Raw genomic sequence first — 21,108 nt, forward strand, 5'->3', positions numbered from 1 at the left:
TATTAAGTACAGAATTTACCACATTTTTTGCTTCATTTTTTTCCCTAATTTCCTCCTCTAAAACCTATGTGCATCTTATAGTCTGAAAAAATATGGTATGTCAATACAAGATCCCCGCATGTGTTGCGACTGTCTAACAGCCGCAAAATATGCAGCCACAGGGAATCAAACATATTTTTTGAGCACGCCCAAGATACTCAGATAACATCTGAGCATGCTCATCACTACTCACCACCTCCCGTGGCAGCCTATTCCCCTCATTGATCACACTCACTGTCAAACAGTAGGGGCATCACCCCACCACTGCCCGGCATCACAATTTCAACTTTATCGGCATCCTAGATGCCAAGACATTTGAAAGCAATGTTGGAGGAGGGAGCATCACATGTCTCCCATCATTCTCTTTCTGCGTCCTACGTCACAGTGCAGTGGGCGCAATTATGTTATTATAACAAGCCTGCTGTACTGAGATGTGCAAGAGGATCTGAAGACGCCATGAAGAGACAGTAACAGAGGGGGAATGGGTAGAGGTGAATATTCATTTTTTTTTTTAAATGTGGGACCTATTATACTGTACGGAGAAGTAGGTGGAGCCATTATACTGTAAGAAGTAAGGAGCTGTATGGGAAGATTGAGGGGGCTACAGTAGGGCATCATACCGTGCATGTGCAGGGCACTGAGGAAGAACTCACTGTGTGTGTATCATACTGTGTTTTGGGGCACTTGTTTGCATAATATATCTGTATTATTGAAGGTTTTGCATTCCTTGTTTAAATCAGGCCATACAGTGCCTTGCAAAAGTATTCGGCCCCCTGGAACTTTTCAACCTTTTCCCACATATCATGCTTCAAACATAAAGATACCAAATGTAAATTTTTATTGAAGAATCAACAACAAGTGGAACACAATTGTGAAGTTGAACGAAATGTATTGGTTATTTTAAATTTTTGTGGAAATTCAAAAACTGAAAAGTGGGGCGTGCAATATTTTTTGGCCCCTTTAACTTAATACTTTGTTGCGCCACCTTTTGCTGCGATTACAGCTGCAAGTCGCTTGGGGTATGTCTTTATCAGTTTTGTACATCGAGAGACTGAAATTCTTGAACATTCTTCCTTGGCAAACAGCTCGAGCTCAGTGAGGTTTGATGGAGATCGTTTGTGAATAGCAGTTTTCAGTTCTTTCCACAGATTCTCGATTGTATTGAGGTCTGGACTTTGACTTGGCCATTCTAACACCTGGATACGTTTACTTGTGAACCATTCCATTGTAAATTTTGCTTTATGTTTTGGATTAATGTCTTGTTGGAAGACAAATCTCCGTCCCAGTCTCAGGTCTTTTGCAGACTTCAACAGGTTTTCTTCAAGAATAGTCCTTATTTGGCTCCATCCATCTTCTCATCAATATTAACCATCTTCCCTGTCCCTGCTGAAGAAAAGCAGGCCCAAACCATGATGCTGCCACCACCATGTTTGACATTGGGGATGGTGTGTTCAGAGTGATGAGCTGTGTTGCCTTTACGCCAAACATATCATTTGGCATTGTTGCCAAAAAGTTCGATTTTGGTTTCATCTGATCAGAGCACCTTCTTCCACATGTTTGGTGTGTCTCCCAGGAGCCTTGTTGCAAACTTTAAATGACACTTTTTATAGATATCTTGGAGAAATGGCTTTCTTCTTGCCAGTCTCCATAAAGGCCAGATTTGTGCAGTGTACGACTGATTGTTGTCCTATGGACAGACTGTCCCACCTCAGCTGTAGACCTCTGCAGTTTATCCAGAGTGATCATGGGCCTCTTGGCTGCCTTTCTGATCAGTCTTATCCTTGTTTGAGATGAAAGTTTAGAGGGAGGGCTGGGTCTTGGTAGATTTGCAGTGGTATGATACTCCTTCCATTTCAATATGATTGCTTGCACAGTGCTCCTTGGGATGTTTAAAGTTTTGGAAATCATTTTGTATCCAAATCCAGTTTTAAACTTCTCCACAACAGTATCACAGACCTGCCTGTTGTGTTCCTTGGTCTCCATGATGCTCTCTGTGCTTCAAACAGAACCCTGGGACTATCACAGAGCAGGTGCATTTATACGGAGACTTGATTACACATAGGTGGATTATATTTATCATCATTAGGCATTTAGGATAACATTGGATCATTCAGAGATCCACAGTGAAGTTCTGGAGTGAGTTTGCTGCACAGAAAGTAAAAGGGGACGAATAATATTGCACGCCCCACTTTTCAGTTTTTGAATTTCCACAAAAATTTAAAATAACCAATAAATTTCATTCAACTTCACAGTTGTGTTCCACTTGTTGTTGATTCTTCACCCAAAATTTACATTTGGTATCTTTATGTATGAAGCATGATATGTGGGAAAAGGTTGAAAAGTTCCAGGGGGCCGAATACTTTCGCAAGGCACTGTATGCACTGCTTGGCCGAATGTACTATTTGTGGGAACACCTCTTTAAGTTTGTATCCATATGAAAAAATTCATCATATATTTGATAAAGAAAAACTTCCTCAATTGTACCCATTTTTGTAATAAATATCAAGGTTGGTTCACGAATTTATTCAAGCTTTTAGTTTTGGCCCTCTATGTATTGAGTTTCACATCTCTTCAGATATTTCTAGACAGCTATTAAGCCTCCTTTTGGCCTTTTTTTCTGCATGCTAAACATTCCCAGATGTTCCTCATAGGACATACTTTGCAGTCCGGTCACCATCCTGGTAGTTCTTCTCCGAACTTGCTACACTTTTTCAATGTCTTTTTTAAAATGTGATGCCCAGAACTGGACACAGTATGTACAGATTGAGATCTCGGCACTGAGATCTCGACTCCTGAGATCTCAATTGCACATGAGGCCAGGCTTTTTTTTTTTTTAGGTTAGGCACAACATTTGCCCTTCTCCAATTTTCGGGGATTTTTCTGGTTGTCCAGACATTTTCAAAGATTCTGGCCAGTTGTTCAGCAATTTCCTCTGCTATCACTTTCAGAACCATAGGATGCAATTCATCTGGACCAGGAGATTTAAATTAATTTAAATAAGCTAAGTGTTCCCTCACCATCACTATAGATAATGTGGATTATTTTATTATTTCAGTAGCACAGTAAAGAACGGTTGATGTTACTTTTGCTTTCAACAGAGATAATAAATAAATAAGGCAGCACACCTGCGCTTAGTCTATGTTTGGATGTGCAGGTCAGGTTTTTGAAATGTATTCTCTAGCCTTCTGATCATGCACTCCGCCTTCTAGCCACAGGTGTTTTAATTACAGCAGGTCCAATACCCCTCCATAGAGAGAGAGAATTTTAGTCTAGGAAGAGGTTTCACATGTACCCATTCAGATGGAGACGTTTATTCTCAGCGAGGTAAGGCAAGCGTAGGACCTGGTATAAGAGAGATGCCGTAAAGTGGCTACCAGGTACACATAAAATTGGCCATTTTTATGCGCTAAACGCTCTCATTTTTCATATTTCTAGTGCAGTAATGCAGTTCAAATTTCGTATTTCAAGTTTGTATGTTCTAGCGCTGCAGTGTGCTGCCTTATTTATTTAACTATATACGAGTTGGCGACTCTAGGTTCAGCACCTGTTCACACTTAGTCTATGTTTGGATGTGCAGGTCAGGTTTTTGAAATGTATTCTCTAGCCTTCTGATCGTGCACTCCGCCTTCTAACCACAGGTGTTTGAATTACAGCAGGTCCAATACCCCTCCATAGAGAGAGAGAATTTTAGTCTAGGAAGAGGTTTCACATGTACCCATTCAGATGGAGACGTTTATTCTCAGCGAGGTAAGGCAAGCGTAGGACCTGGTATAAGAGAGATGCCGTAAAGTGGCTACCAGGTACACATAAAATTGGCCATTTTTATGCGCTAAACGCTCTCATTTTTCATATTTCTAGTGCAGTAATGCAGTTCAAATTTCGTATTTCAAGTTTGTATGTTCTAGCGCTGCAGTGTGCTGCCTTATTTATTTAACTATATACGAGTTGGCGACTCTAGGTTCAGCACCTGTTCACACTTAGTCTATGTTTGGATGTGCAGGTCAGGTTTTTGAAATGTATTCTCTAGCCTTCTGATCGTGCACTCCGCCTTCTAGCCACAGGTTTTTTAATTACAGCAGGTCCAATACCCCTCCATAGAGAGAGAGAATTTTAGTCTAGGAAGAGGTTTCACATGTACCCATTCAGATGGAGACGTTTATTCTCAGCGAGGTAAGGCAAGCGTAGGACCTGGTATAAGAGAGATGCCGTAAAGTGGCTACCAGGTACACATAAAATTGGCCATTTTTATGCGCTAAACGCTCTCATTTTTCATATTTCTAGTGCAGTAATGCAGTTCAAATTTCGTATTTCAAGTTTGTATGTTCTAGCGCTGCAGTGTGCTGCCTTATTTATTTAACTATATACGAGTTGGCGACTCTAGGTTCAGCACCTGTTCACACTTAGTCTATGTTTGGATGTGCAGGTCAGGTTTTTTAAATGTATTCTCTAGCCTTCTGATCGTGCACTCCGCCTTCTAGCCACAGGTGTTTTAATTACAGCAGGTCCAATACCCCTCCATAGAGAGAGAGAATTTTAGTCTAGGAAGAGGTTTCACATGTACCCATTCAGATGGAGACGTTTATTCTCAGCGAGGTAAGGCAAGCGTAGGACCTGGTATAAGAGAGATGCCGTAAAGTGGCTACCAGGTACACATAAAATTGGCCATTTTTATGCGCTAAACGCTCTCATTTTTCATATTTCTAGTGCAGTAATGCAGTTCAAATTTCGTATTTCAAGTTTGTATGTTCTAGCGCTGCAGTGTGCTGCCTTATTTATTTAACTTTTTACTCATATATTTATAAGGCACGGGTCATAAATTGAAGTAGAATACGCTTATAACGGAGACCCAAATAAGGAGTCCTTTTGTTTTTTTGTTGAAATATCTGGATAGTTAAAGTCTCCAAAGATCACTATGTGGTACTTTTTTGAGAATAAAGACATCGGATGTAAAAAGAGTTCATCCATATTTTCAGTCTGTCCAGGTGGCCTATAGTAAACACCTACAATAGTGTCCTTTCCAACCAGTTACTACAGAGCTACCATTCTCTGAAGCTTGGATCTCTGTGGGGATATACACTTTCCTAAAACAATGCAACACCTCCTTCCCTCTTGTAGAGCCTGTTTCTTAGAAATAAGTTGTAGCCTTCAATGTTTGTGTTTCAATCATGTGTATATCACAAAGTTGTAGTGGTGCTTATGACATCATATCTCTCTTCCTTTGTTAGCAACTCCAATTCTCCTTGTTTGTTTTCCATGCTCTGTGCATTTGTATAGACACATTTTAGTTTGTAGTCGGTTTCTCTTGCTCCTCTATTTTCATTCCAAATTTGTTGTCCTTATTCTTTATTTCTTCTAATAGCAGGGTTCTCAGAAGACCTCAGTAGCTGCATACTTTGTCCTGGCTGTATTTGTTTCCCATCCCATATTTCTCTAGTTTAAAGCTCTCATGGTGAGTGTAGCAATGTGTCCACCAAACATGTGTTTTCCTGTTTTCGTAAGATGCAACCCATCTATAGCAAGGAGCCCATTATACAAGTAATTCACCCCATGGTCAAGAAACCCAAAATGTTGCTAACAGCACCATCAATGTAGCCAGTTGTTCAGCTATAGAGTCCTGTTTCATCTCCTTGTTCCATTTCCATCCACTCTTATTCGGATCAGGTTATTATCATACCCTGAAATCAAGTTTGGTGAACCAACGGGCTCTCAACAGCTGGTTATAGAGATCAGAGATGAGTGGCAGAGAATACTGATTCTTTACAGTAATTTTTTGAGTTCCCTTTGGTCAATATGTAAGAAGATGAACTGGACTGGGGTACCTCTCTTGCACCGGTTCCAGAACTGTCAGGACTTTCACCATTGTTGCACAGGGGAGAGCTTTCTGGCCTGGACCGACCAATGCACTTGTCAGCAGGGGGCAGGTCAGGGATAAAATGGGCTGCATGTGGGAAAAAGACAGGAGTTCTTGCAGGAAGACAGAGCGTGCAGCACAGAGAGGTACAGGCCTTGATAGTGGAGCATCTCCTGAGCGCAGGCCCACCTTGCACATCCCCTGTGACCATGTGCACTGCTCATTGACATCAGATGGCTACGCACCGGTCGTCCTCCCTTCCTGGAGGTGACTTACACGTGAGACCAGTGACTGCTGCGTGCGTGCGGACTAGCTGAGACCAGGTGACTGGGCCAGAGCATACCGACTTCTCACCCTCATACACCGCGGAGTAAGGCCACGCTCCAGCGGTATCGCATAAAGAACTGAGACCAGTACGAGGAAACCACGGGAATGGGAACCAGCCTAGTTCAGTAAAGACTCTCTCCCCACATCGAGGAATCGGACTTCCGTCTACCCAGGGCGACCCCAAGACATCACGTGTCGCTGTTATCGGTGCCACCGTTGGAGACCGAGACGCTGCAATCAAGAATCCGACAGACTGATAAGTTTACTCTTCTCATTTTGAACATTCGCCTAGCCCCTGTTTCACCTTTCCATCCCTCCAGTTTCAGCATTGTTATATACCCTACCTTCCATACTTATTTTCTCCCTGTGTGGAGTTAATAAATTTGTTAACTCTTGATCTGCCTCCTGTCCATAACGACATCCCGATCCCTGCAATTCTACAAATACATGGTCTGAGACCACCAACTTTTTACCAACAAAGCATAAATCTGTGCCAATTTGTGATGTGGTCTGATAAATCCTTTTGCAGACTGTTTGTTATATAATCTTTCGTGGCCTGAAGATCTGTACCAGAAAGATGATATAATTTACTCTTGGTGAGATGGGAGCTTGGTAACAGATCAATGGAGAAATCATAGCCTCTGGGTGGGGGGTCACTTTTCAGATTCAGACACAGAAAAGACATACGCAATTTTTAATTACTTCAGGTAAACCACGAAGTATGGCTTTAGACAGATTCCTATATTTCTTCTGCCACTGGTGACAGTCAATAACCCTGTGTAGGGGTTCCACTCACTCAGCTGCGACGGCTGACACTCAGGAGGCAGGTTCCTTTAAAGTTCACTGGGTTTATTGCTCCATAAACCATATGACAAAACAACAGAAAGCAAATAGCCTTTGGGTCAGGCAAAGAAAAACAAGGGTCCAGTTCATCCGGCTCAGTCCTGAAGCCGTAACACACTCAGGAGGGTTTCACCTCCACACATATCTCCCTGTGTTAAGCATTAGGCTTTCTTTTATATGTCTAACCACACCCAGAACCCATCACATGGCCAGACATGTGGTTGTAACATCACCACAGGTCCTGAAACACATATAGGTAGCTATGGTTACATCACAGTAGCAAGCCATCTATAAGGGACATATCTCCCATCGATTAGACACCCTTTAGCCACGCTACATACCTCCCCCCTCTGCCTAAAGCCGTGGGGCTTGGCACTTTCTCCCACTAGACAAGGGATTCTTGACAGGGCATCAGCATTACCGTGCAGCTTTCCGGCCCTATGTTCCACATGGAAACAGAAGTCCTGCAGGGCTAAGAAGCAACGGGTGACCCTAGCATTTCTACCCTTCGTTTCCCTCATCCACCTAAGTGGGGCATGGTCGGATATCAGTCTAAATTTACTTCCCAGCAAATAGTATCGTAATGTGTCGACTGCCCATTTTATGGCCAAGCACTCCTTTTCAACGACTGAGTAGTTCTTTTCAGACGAGGACAGCTTCCTACTCAGATAGAGAACAGGATGCTCCTCTCCATGTAGTTCTTGGGAAAGGACTGCTCCCACCCCAACATCTGAGGCATCTGTTTGAAGAATAAACTCTTTCTTGAAGTTTGGGGCCATCAGAACGGGTTGCTTACATAAAGCCTCTTTCATTTCTTGGAAGGCTGAATCTGTTTCTTCGGACCACTTAACCATTACTGATTTTGTCCCTTTTAGCAGGTCAGTCAGAGGCGCCGCCATTGTGGCGAAGTTTGGGATGAACCTCCTGTAATATCCCACGATTCCCAGGAAGGCTTTAACTTGCTTCTTGGAAACTGGTTTTGGCCATGTTTGAATTGCCTCCACTTTACTGATTTGGGGTTTTATTTCTCCATGACCCACTATGTATCCAAGGTACTTAGCTTCTTCTTTACCCAATGCACACTTCTTCGGGTTTATTGTAAATCCGGCCTCTCTTATAGCATCAAACACCGCTTGGACTTTCTCCAGATGACTCTCCCAGTCCGGGCTAAAGATGACGATATCATCTAGGTACGCAGCAGCGTATGCCTTGTGGGGTGCAAGGACTCTATCCATAGCCCTTTGGAAGGTGGCCGGAGCTCCCTGTAGGCCAAATGGCATCCGGACATACTGGAAGCACCCATCTGGTGTAGAAAACGCCGTCTTCTCCTTGGCTTCCTGTGCCATGGGGATCTGCCAATACCCCTTCGTCAAATCCAAGGTGGTTATGTACCTGGCGGGCCCAAGCCTTTCGATGAGCTCATCAACGCGGGGCATGGGATATGCGTCGAACTTAGAGACCTCATTCAACTTCCTATAGTCGTTGCAAAATCTCCACTCCCCATCAGGTTTTGGGACCAGGACAATTGGGCTCGACCAACCGCTCTTGGATTCCTCAATGACTCCAAGCTTCAACATACGCTCCACTTCCTTGGAGACTATTTCTCGACGGGCCTCAGGAATTCTATAGGGCTTCACGTTCACGCGCACATGGGGCTCTGTCAGGACCTCATGCTCTATGACCTTCGTGTACCCCGGCAACTCGGAAAACAGGTCCCTGTTTTTCTGGAGTAACTCCCGGCATTGCTGTTTCTGGGACTCCGATAGCGTCTCCGCTATAGTAACCGCTCCAACCTCATCTTCTGGGTTGCTTAACAACGATGGAGTTACTGTCGGCTCTCTATCTTGCCACGGCTTGATAAGGTTGACATGGTATACTTGGAATGGTTTCCGTCTTCCTGGTTGGTGAATTTTATAGTTTACTTCACCAAGTTTCTCGACAACCTCATATGGCCCTTGCCATTTGGCCAAGAACTTGCTTTCCACTGTCGGAACTAACACAAGAACTCGGTCTCCCGGATTGAATTGCCTCACTCTTGCAGACCGGTTGTAGACCCTGGCCTGAGCTTCTTGTGCTTGGAGAAGGTGTTCTTTCACGATAGGCATCACCTTTGCAATCCTCTGCTGCATCAGGGCCACATGCTCAATGACGCTTCTGTGGGGCGTGACTTCGGCTTCCCAGGTTTCCTTGGCTATATCCAGGAGTCCTCGTGGATGTCGGCCATACAGAAGCTCAAACGGTGAGAAACCTGTGGAGGCCTGTGGAACTTCATGAATGGAAAACATCAAATAGGGTAAGAGACAATCCCAGTCTCTACCGTCTTTCTCTATAGCTTTTCTCAGCATGCTCTTCAGTGTCTTGTTAAATCTCTCAACAAGGCCATCTGACTGGGGATGGTACACCGAGGTCCTCAACTGGGAGATTTTCAGGGCTTTGCATAGTTCCCTCATCACCTTGCTCATGAAAGGTGTCCCCTGGTCAGTCAGGATCTCCTTCGGCAGACCTGTCCGGGAAAAGACATGGACCAACTCGCGAGCTATACTCTTTGAAGAAGAATTTCTCAAGGGAATTGCCTCAGGATAGCGTGTGGCATAGTCCAGGATGACTAATATATACTGATGGCCCCGGGCTGATTTAACTAAGGGACCGACCAAGTCCATGGCAATTCTCTCGAATGGCACCTCAATAATGGGCAGTGACACAAGGGGGTTTCGGAAATGAGGAGTGGGAGCAGTTAGCTGACATGTAGGGCAGGACCTGCAATAGTTCACTATTTCCCGGTGGCACCCAGGCCAATAGAACCTCTGCACAACCCGTTCCTGCGTTTTTTCCACCCCTAGGTGTCCACCCAAGATGTGTGAATGGGCCATGTCCAACACCTTCCGTGTATATGGACCCGGCACTACCAACTGCTCTACCAACTCCTCCCTTATTTTCGTGACCCGGTACAACAACTCCCTGCTCATTAGAAAATGGGGAAATCTTGTGTCTGCCCCCGGCTCCTGTACCACCCCGTCAATAACTGTGACATTATTAAAGGCTTCCCTCAGAGTGGGGTCCCTATGTTGGGCAGTCCCAAAATTTTCACCGGATACCTCTAACTCCAGAATGTCAGATGCAGGGGACACTTCCTCCTCATCTCCAGCCAGGACACAAAAAGGAAACCTGTCTGACTCTGGGGGTGGCACCACCCTTCCAGGGTTCACTGGTTCCCTACTCTTGCTAGGGAGCTCAGAACCTTTCCCCCAAAAATCCCAAAACAAACAGAAATCCCGGCCAATAATTATAGGGTGCAACAAGTCCTGAACGACGCCGACTATGTGGGACTCCGTGCCACATGTCGTTTCAATGTTCACACTGGCCACAGGGTAGTCCTTTGCATCACCATGTATGCACCGCACTCCGACCTTCTTTCCCGGGAGCAGGTGGAGAGGAAAAGTGGCCCTCACCAGGGTCACTAGGCTCCCCGAGTCTAACAGTGCCGTTACTGCTCGACCGTTCACCTTTACGGGACACGCTTGAGGTCCCTCGTTGGGCGGAGAGTTCACACTGCAGGCTGGATACGCATAGTATGAACAACGGCGTCCCATGCTACAGTCCATCTGCTCAGTGGTCTGGGAACATCGGGCAGCTATATGTCCTGGCTTGTGGCACCTCCAACAAACAATATCACCCGTAGGGACCTTGGGCACCACCTCCCCCGCCCTTGGTGACCTTGGACGCGCCACCCCTTTTTGGGGCTCAGCTTCCTTCTGGGACCCCCAGTATGGCATGGGCTGCCTCCTGAAGGAGCCTTCCAACCCTTGGTATCTCTCAACCAGTCCGATCAGCTCGTCGGCATTCTGGGGATCACCCTGGGCAACCCAAGTCTGTATAGGCCTCGGGAGGGAATGGACAAACCGATCCATCATCACCCGTTCTACCATTTGAGCAGGCGTAGATGACTCTGGCTGCAGCCATTTCTGGACCAGGTGCAACAGATCAAACATTTGGGAACGAGGTGGTTTGTCCCGGTGATAGCCCCAGGAGTGAACTCGCTGTGCCCTGACAGACAGTGTCACCCCCAAACGTGCGAGAATCTCGGCTTTCAATTTGTGATACTCTTTGGCATCCTGCAAGGTCAAATCATAGTACGCCTTCTGGGGTACTCCTGTCAGGTATGGCGCAAGTACCTCTGCCCACTGCTCTGGCGGAAGTTTTTCCCTCTCAGCGACCCTCTCAAACACCGTCAGGAAGGCCTCAACATCATCCCCGGGAGTCATTTTCTGCAATGCGCGTCTTACCGTCTTTCGGACGTGGGTGTCATCAGCCAAACCTGGGGTTGGGGCGCTCGCCTTGCCCTGGATGGCGGTTGCCAGAAGCTGCATCTGCTGCTGGCTCTGTTGTACCTGCTGCATCAACAGCCTGTTGGTCTCTTGCTGCCTTTGCTCCTGCTGGACCAAGTGTTTCAGCAAGTCCTCCATTTTCTCCGGCAATGCTTGCTGGCTTGCAACAGCCTTGACCCAGGACATTCAAAAAATAAACTCACTTCTCCGCTGGGAACGCTGCTCGCATGTCTACCACCAATTGTAGGGGTTCCACTCACTCAGCTGCGACGGCTGACACTCAGGAGGCAGGTTCCTTTAAAGTTCACTGGGTTTATTGCTCCATAAACCATATGACAAAACAACAGAAAGCAAATAGCCTTTGGGTCAGGCAAAGAAAAACAAGGGTCCAGTTCATCCGGCTCAGTCCTGAAGCCGTAACACACTCAGGAGGGTTTCACCTCCACACATATCTCCCTGTGTTAAGCATTAGGCTTTCTTTTATATGTCTAACCACACTCAGAACCCATCACATGACCAGACATGTGGTTGTGACATCACCACAGGTCCTGAAACACATATAGGTAGCTATGGTTACATCACAGTAGCAAGCCATCTATAAGGGACATATCTCCCATCGATTAGACACCCTTTAGCCACGCTACACCTGTTATATTTATTTAAGTAAGGTTTGTCCAAGATCATGACCGCTGATTGGTTTTCAAGGAGAAAAATGGAGGGGAAGGCTCAAGCCTTACGGGAAAGGGGGGTCACACTGCAACAGGAAAATGATGAATCCCACAAGTTAGCTCTCAGAACCAGACAATTTGTGGGCAGAGCTTTAGATACAGGTGATAAGCTTCCCTAAAGGAAAGAAAATTTCTACAATCACCTGAAAAATCAGTCAGTGAGGTTAACCTTGGCTTAAAAGAATATCAAGAAGCATGCTACAGGGATTTAGACCTGACTGGTTTCATGATGTGGAAACCATACTGCAAGATAGTGGACTAACTTGGCCAGATCTGACATCTTATCCACCACTGCATGGCGGGGATACAAATGGCCCATTATACATGTATCAGAGGTAGCAGGCTCAAAAAAGCTACATCCGACAGATTTTGCCACACAGAGTGGCCTGTGCCTAGATTCCAGAGGAACCACAGCCTTCATTCTTTTTACAAGGAACTAGTCTTAAAACGTCCAACCTCTGGATTTGTTGCATGGGACAGCTGCTGCCTGGAGGAGGGAAGTAGAGGTAAGAGAATGGTCAGGTAGTCTAGTCAAAACCAGTAGGTCGGTATAGGGACAAAATCGTGAAGAAGGAGAATTATCAAACACAGAGGAACGCTGTAAATAAAAAAACAAACTACTGAAGAATTGCATTCTTTTTACTATTTTGCCACACTTGGATTTTTTTCCCGCTTTCCAGTACATCACATGATAAAACGTATGGTGTTATTCAAAACTGCAATTGAACCATTATTATCACATCATTTGCAGTATGTATCACCATAAATAATGTGCTCATTATATTGTACAGGTTGTTAGAATTGAACAAACTATGTCCAAGCTTATTGTAATCATTTTGCATCTTTATTTTATCTTCTAAAATACTAGATTAGGGCTCGCTCAGATTAGCATGTTAAAAAAAAGCTCCGATGTTGCTCCTGAAAAATTGTATGAGTGGAATTCATATGGTTCAACTTATTTCATGCGAGTGTGCCATTTTTTCCTCACCGAGCATCCGTATGCAATGCGTTTTTAACATCTTTTAGATACTGTAAGTCTCTATGCAATTTAAAGCTAGCTTGCAAAAGTAATAAAGCAATCTTATATACAGATAAGATAGATATATATCTATCTTACATACAGATAGATATATTGAATAAATAGGATAGATGTTGTGTAGATATTTAATGTCACAAGCCCCCTATATACAGTGGGGCAAAAAAGTATTTAGTCAGTCAGCAATAGTGCAAGTTCCACCACTTAAAAAGATGAGAGGCGTCTGTAATTTACATCATAGGTAGACCACAACTATGGGAGACAAACTGAGAAAAAAAAAATCCAGAAAATCACATTGTCTGTTTTTTTAACATTTTATTTGCATATTATGGTGGAAAATAAGTATTTGGTCAGAAACAAAATTTCATCTCAATACTTTGTAATATATCCTTTGTTGGCAATGACAGAGGTCAAACGTTTTCTGTAAGTCTTCACAAGGTTGCCACACACTGTTGTTGGTATGTTGGCCCATTCCTCCATGCAGATCTCCTCTAGAGCAGTGATGTTTTTGGCTTTTCGCTTGGCAACACAGACTTTCAACTCCCTCCAAAGGTTTTCTATAGGGTTGAGATCTGGAGACTGGCTAGGCCACTCCAGGACCTTGAAATGCTTCTTACGAAGCCACTCCTTCGTTGCCCTGGTGGTGTGCTTTGGATCATTGTCATGTTGAAAGACCCAGCCACGTTTCATCTTCAATGCCCTTGCTGATGGAAGAAGGTTTGCACTCAAAATCTCACGATACATGGCCCCATTCATTCTTTCATGTACCCGGATCAGTCGTCCTGGCCCTTTTGCAGAGAAACAGCCCCAAAGCATGATGTTTCCACCACCATGCTTTACAGTAGGTATGGTGTTTGATGGATGCAACTCAGTATTCTTTTTCCTCCAAACACGTCAAGTTGTGTTTCTACCAAACAGTTCCAGTTTGGTTTCATCAGACCATAGGACATTCTCCCAAAACTCCTCTGGATCATCCAAATGCTCTCTAGCAAACTTCAGACGGGCCCGGACATGTACTGGCTTAAGCAGTGGGACACGTCTGGCACTGCAGGATCTGAGTCCATGGTGGCGTAGTGTGTTACTTATGGTAGGCCTTGTTACATTGGTCCCATCTCTCTGCAGTTCATTCACTAGGTCCCCCCGCGTGGTTCTGGGATTTTTGCTCACCGTTCTTGTGATCATTCTGACCCCACGGGGTGGGATTTTGCGTGGAGCCCCAGATCGAGGGAGATTATCAGTGGTCTTGTATGTCTTCCATTTTCTAATTATTGCTCCCACTGTTGATTTCTTCACTCCAAGCTGGTTGGCTATTGCAGATTCAGTCTTCCCAGCCTGGTGCAGGGCTACAATTTTGTTTCTGGTGTCCTTTGACAGCTCTTTGGTCTTCACCATAGTGGAGTTTGGAGTCAGACTGTTTGAGGGTGTGCACAGGTGTCTTTTTATACTGATAACAAGTTTAAACAGGTGCCATTACTACAGGTAATGAGTGGAGGAAAGAGGAGACTCTTAAAGAAGAAGTTACAGGTCTGTGAGAGCCAGAAATCTTGATTGTTTGTTTCTGACCAAATACTTATTTTCCACCATAATATGCAAAAAAAATGCTAAAAAAACAGACAATGTGATTTTCTGGATTTTTTTTTCTCAGTTTGTCTCCCATAGTTGAGGTCTACCTATGATGTAAATTACAGACACCTCTCATCTTTTTAAGTGGTGGAACTTGCACTATTGCTGACTGACTAAATACTTTTTTGCCCCACTGTATAATGAATTAGCACCCTTCAGTACCTTTCATGTGGAACTAAAGAGTGTTTAGCCTTATTTAAAATATTAAATAAATAATTTTATTTGATAATCAGCAAAGGTAAAGCAGACAACTGGCTGCTGATATTTTTAGGCTGGGAAGGTCCCAGGTTATTTGCCCTTTCTGAGCCTAAAAAAAACAGACCACAGCCACATCAGAATTGGCACATTAGATGTGCCAATTCTGGTGCTTTGCCCCAGCTCTTCCCACTTGCCCTGGTGTGGTATCGGTTGGGTTTATGGTAGATCACATCTACCATTAACCCCTTAACGACCAGACGTATTTTTGGTTTGTCATATTTTGCTCCCCTTCTTCCCAGAGCCATAATTTTTTGGGGGGTCAAAATAGCTATGTGAGGGCTTGTTTTTTGTGGGACGGGTTGTACTTTTTAACGACACCATTGGTTTTACCATGTCGTGTACTCGAAAACGGGGAAAAAAAATTTCAAGTGCGGTGATATTGCAAAAAAAAGTGCAATCCCACACTTGTTTGGGGTTTTTTTTTCCACCATGTTCACTAAATGCTAAAACTGACCTGCCACTGTGATTTTCCAGGTCATTATGAGTTCATAGATACCAAAAATGTCTAGATTCTTTTTTATCTAAGTGGTGAAAAAAATTTCCAAACTTTGTTAAAAAAAACACAATTTGCACCATTTTCCGATATCCGTAGCATCTCCATTTTTTGTAATCTCAGGTTGGGTGAGGGCTTATTTTTTGCGTGCCGAGCTGACATTTTTAATTATACCATTTTGGTGCAGATACAATCTTTTGATCGCCCGTTACTGCATTTTAATGCAATCTCATGGCGACCCAAAAAAATTTGGTTTGGCGTTTTGACTTTTTTCTCGCTACGCTGTTTAGCAATCAGGTTAATCCTTGTTCTTTATTCATAGATTGGGTGATTCTGAACGCGGTGATACCAAATATATGTAGGTTTGATTTTTTTGAACTTTCATATTTTTATATATTTTTTAAAACATTTTTTTTTTTTTTACTTTTGACATGCTTCAATAGTCTCCATGGGAGACTAGAAGCTGCCATAACCTGATCGGCTCTGCTACATATAGGTGATGATCAGATGACCTGTATGCAGCAGAATTGCTAACTTGCTATGAGCGCCGACCACAGGGCGGCGCTCATAGTAATCTGGCAGTGACAACCACAGAGGTCTCCAGGAGACCTCTGGTTGTCATGACAACCTATCCGTGACCGGTGATCACGTGCTGAGGTCACTGATGGGCGGAAGCGTGCATTAAATGCTGCTCTCAGAGTTTGACAGCGGCCTTTAATGGGTTAATAGCCGTGGGTGGATCGCGATACCAACCGCGGCTGTTCCAGGCACATGTCAGCTGTTCAAACAGTTGACATGTGCAGGGAAAGATGTGGGCTCTCCACCAGAGCCCACATGAAAGGGAAGGTGTTCAACATAGGCGTAAATGTACGCCCGATGTCGGAAATGGGTTAAGCCCTGGGGTTAGTAATGAAGAGGCGTCTATCAGACACCCCCATTACTAACCCAGTAATCAAAAACGAAAACACACAGAAAATTACTGTGTGCTTTTTATTATTTTATTACAAACAAAGCCTCCCCTACACAGTCCCTCATTCACCTATTTATTACCAAAAATGTCTCTATGAAGCTCCTCCGTCGTAGTTCATGCTACCCGAAACTGGCTCCGGCGACTGTGAATATCAGTAAAATACAACTATTCACAGGTGCTGTGTACTAAAGACAATGCTCATAAGTGTCACTTGCTCCTGTGGCTCTGCTGAGCATTGTCATCACTACCCAGCACCTATGAATAGGGGTGACTTTACTACTATTCACAGTTGTGGAGCAAGATTCGAAGAACGGCAGACCTTCTTGGGAACAATTTTGGTAATAAATTGATGAACAAAGGACTGTCTCTTGTTTCTATTTCTGTCTTTTTATGTTTTTCAGATATCCATTTCATTGCATTCGTTGGAATATGGCGGACCAGTAAAGGATTTTTTTTTAGTTTTTATTTTTCAATAAATTGGTGATTGAGAGATAGTGTGGGGATTCTTTATTCAATTAAAGATTTACTTTCTGTGTGTTTTTCTTTTCCAATAATTTGTTTGCAATTGGGTTCTGTTACTAACCCCAGGGCTTGATGGCAGCTGTAATTTTTGACAGATCACAGCTGACATCAACCCCAACTACCATTACTCCAATTGCCACCGTGACAGGGCAATCGAAAAAAGCCAGGCAGAGCAAAAGAATTAGTGCGTCTCATTTGATGCGCCAATTTTGCGGTGGCTGCATGCTGGTATTTTTAGGCTGGTTAAGGCACAGTAACCAGGGTATTTCCCAATGTGATAATATAATCTCATAGCTATCTGCTTTACCTTTGCTGGTTATCAAAAAATAGGGGGATCCCATGTAATTTTTTTAAAATTATTTATTTAATAGGTTGAATAAGACTAAACACCTTTTAGTGTAACATGAAAAGCACTAAAGGGTGCAAGTTTATTATATATAGGGGGGCTTGTGACATTATATATGAACAGGACATCTAGCTATTCTAACTGTTCTATATACCTATTCTGATGGTTCTGGCTGCAAATATTCTGTACTTAGCTGATGAAATTTTGGGATTATTTTGAAATCTGTACAAATCTGGTGGCATACACATGGTCTGTGTGTATTTTCTACAATAAAGTGAGGTTTTATGAATATTTGGATGCTGGAATTCCTTTCTAAGGTTCTTTTATTGATTGATTCAGGCTATGTGTTTTGATACTGAACTGGTATTTAGCCTGATGAAGATGCTATTTCAGTATCGTAATGTGTAGACAATGTCTTATTGTCTTTTATTCTTTGGATGTTCATTATCAGCAGCGCCCTGTCCTCAATTTTTTTATATATCATTCTGTTTCTGTCACTAACTGTCTTAAAAAGTATTTTTAAAGGCATCCACTGAGCACAATGTTCTGTGATGGACAGGACTTTGAATACAGAAGTATCTCCTCTGTGTAACACCAATGCCGGCATCCCTGCAAGGTCCCTCTCCATGCTCCCGGCATGGATGTGGACATACTCACCACCACACATCCTTCTTACAGGGTTTTGAGGCTGTGGCCTCTGTTACAGCTAGGGGCGCTGTTTGTGCTCCCCAGAATGTGCATGCAGAGGGATGAAGTTCATAGCTGTGCATGGGAGTCACGGATTTCCAATCCGGGTTTTCCATGTGGCTGAAGGCCACAGATTTGTGTATGTTTAAAAGCTCTGCAGTAAGAGGTATGGGTGTGTCAGGTGTCAGGTGTGTGAGGTGCAGGTCAGTGTCAGTCTGGTGTGTGCTGCTGTGCGTATACAGTGATGCAAGTCGTCCATGGTACTGGTCTCAGATGCGCAGTCCTGTGCGCAGAGGTGGATGTCCTGTGCCCGAAGGCGTCGGATGTGGACAGTTATGTGCCCGGAGGTGGATGTCCTGTGCCCGAAAGAGGACTAGCATGTGTAACGATTGCAAACAGGTGGATATGGTGCCCGGCTGCTATCCGGAGGATATCTTGGACTGTGTACAACTTTGTGAGTAAAGAGACTGTAAGAGACTGATACAGCGATGCAGGACACCCATGAGAACTAGTCCGAGGAGGGCTGGTGTGTGTAGTGTCTGCAACATATGAGGCTGTGTATATGGAGACTGTAATATGGCGTGCGGTCACCCAGGGAAACTGGACAAGTGAAGTCTGGCCTGTTTAGGGACCGAAAATCTAAAGCCATGTGATATGTATTGCTATGAACTGGTGTAAACTGATCACTGATAATATACACTGAAGTTATATGCATTTGTGTGAAATGGACTTTAATGCTGTGAGGAAACACATTAAAGAGACTTTTTTTGTATTGGAACTTTGTGGGTCACTGCCTCGTCACTGCTTACGATGCTACTACAATCTTACAGGGTCTAAACATGACGTGCAGGTCTCTCGTTCAATGCTTACTGTGCACACTGAACCCTTGAGAAGCACGGAGCGCTCCACGCTTCTTAAAGGGGCAGTGCAAGCACTCTGGATTAGTCCCAAGCCAACAGCTGGGAGGCATCTAATACTTATGGCATCCTTCTCTGTAAGGAGATGCCAATATAACATCCTCTTTAGTGTTTAGTTTGAGTTTGTACTTGCTAGTTTGCTGCCAGGTCTCTGAAACTATTCCTGAACCGGATCTAGTCTGAACCTGAACCTATTGCTGTTTTGCCTGAACCTGATCCCTGAAGCTACCTAGTCTGAACCCATTTCTGAATATGTCCTGTTAGAACCTGACCCTGTTGTTGAACCCATCCAACTTATTGCTGAATCTGTCCTGTAACCGCTGAGGCGGTACTTAAACCTGAAACCCCTCTGGTGGTACCTGAACCTAAAACCACTGTGGCAGTAACTAAACCTAAAACCCCTCCGGCTGTAACAAAAACCTCTCAGGCGGTACGTAAATCTGCAACCGCTCCCTCGATACTTGAAGTAGCATCAGGGTCCATCCTGTCTTGGACTCAAGAGTCCATGACTGTGATTCGGACCCTTGGGGTTCGCTGCCATAGTACCAGGGACTGACCATGGTGTGATATCTGGCGGCTACCAGTTGCTCAAGCGTAACTTCACCATCAGGAGCTCTAGCAAAAATCAGGTAACCCCTTAGCCATGCTCCTCCAGGGTAAGCCCGGCCCGTGGAGCAGTGGGTCCACAATCCACAAGTATGAAACTCTGCATCAACCGAGACGTGATTATGGCAAAAAATAGTGTTTAAAAATAAAAAAAACATTTTGACACTAAATCTTTAAGAGTAAAATCCACAAGAAAAGCTATGCATAACACTAAAAATATTCAATACATAAAGAAATCCTACAGCCACTGACTTAGTAGAATATGAGACTGAGGCCACTACTCACCTGTGCGGTTACCTGTAGGAATCTCCTCTTTATAACGCTCATCACCCCTCACATATGTCTCTGTAGTATTAATATGGGTCAGATCTTTACCCTAGAACAAAAATTGTTAAAGTCAAAGACAGATGTAGGCATCATGCGGAATAACTTGGAACAGAAATCATAAAGTAACATAGAAACCAAAAATTACATGATAGCAACAGGTCTCCTGTATAAATTCAACCTGTTGGGTCCTAATTCTAACCAGCAGTCTACATAACAGTAAAATTGTGAGAAAATCCAGACATCTAGTGTCTATGATCAGCTTTAGTACATTTTAAAATATCAGGAGACTGGATTTGATGCAAGTATATACCACTACAGTACGCAATGCTGGTTAGAAGAGAATGCCAGATGTGGTGGTTGCTCAATTGTGCAGCAATACAATCTTCAAAAATTACGAGTGTATAAAAAAAATGGGTGCCACTCACCATTGACACATTATTTTGTGCTTTTTTAATCTAAGGTCATATGGTCAAGTTTCAAAATACCCCACAAATATATCTTCAAAGTTGGGTCCACTGGCGTACCCATTGCGGTACCAGCTGCCTGGGTATACCAGTATTCAGCAAACTGAAAGAAGTTATGAAAACAGTGTACATATAAAGTTCAGTAGTTCACCCTTGATATTTTGTACTGCAATCGATGCCTTACTGCCTGTACACTGGCATCCTGTGTGATGTGGGTGTACAGGCTCTTGACTTCGATTGTAGTCAGCTGGAATCCTTCATGCCAATCAAACTGGTCTAGTATTTGTAAAAATCCTGTCCACCAAAGGTGATGCAGCGGATAGAAAATAATCTTTATTCTACCCACCAGCATTTGGTATTCAGTCATGGAGGAGGGGGTGCCGCGAGTTCAGAAACGCTCTGAGTATACGGAGCGGCCGCTGTAACCGCGCACCCATCCCTGACTGGCAGCTGAGGTGCAATGTAGAGCCAGTGTCAGTTAGGGCCGGGGGCGCAGCTACAGTGGCCACTCTGTATAGTCAACCCGTGGCGCCCCCACCTACATTATTGAATCCGTGGCGTTCCCACTTCCATGACTGATTACCGAAATGCTGGTGGGGAGAATAAAGATCATTTTCTTTCCACTGCATTTGGCTGTATGCAGGCGCCAGACTGCAACATAACACTGTTAGCCTGCAGATTAACCCCAAATCTGCAGGTTAACAGTGTTATTCCTGGTGACAGGTTCCCTTTAGTACATCAGCCCT

General features: G+C 44.0%; 1 protein-coding gene across 1 annotated transcript in view; it reads right to left on the minus strand.

Moving 5' to 3' along the window:
* Window positions 1–21,108, minus strand: part of LOC138667051 (zinc finger protein 420-like) — a 139,066-nt gene that overhangs the window by 89,312 nt on the left and 28,646 nt on the right. Inside the window, exon 5 of the mRNA XM_069755305.1 lies at window positions 19,857–19,947. Within this exon, the coding sequence (XP_069611406.1) occupies window positions 19,857–19,947 (91 nt within the window). The remainder of the gene's footprint in view (window positions 1–19,856; window positions 19,948–21,108) is intronic.

This window comes from Ranitomeya imitator, chromosome 2, assembly GCF_032444005.1.
Source record: "Ranitomeya imitator isolate aRanImi1 chromosome 2, aRanImi1.pri, whole genome shotgun sequence".
Taxonomy (NCBI): Eukaryota; Metazoa; Chordata; class Amphibia; order Anura; family Dendrobatidae; genus Ranitomeya; species Ranitomeya imitator.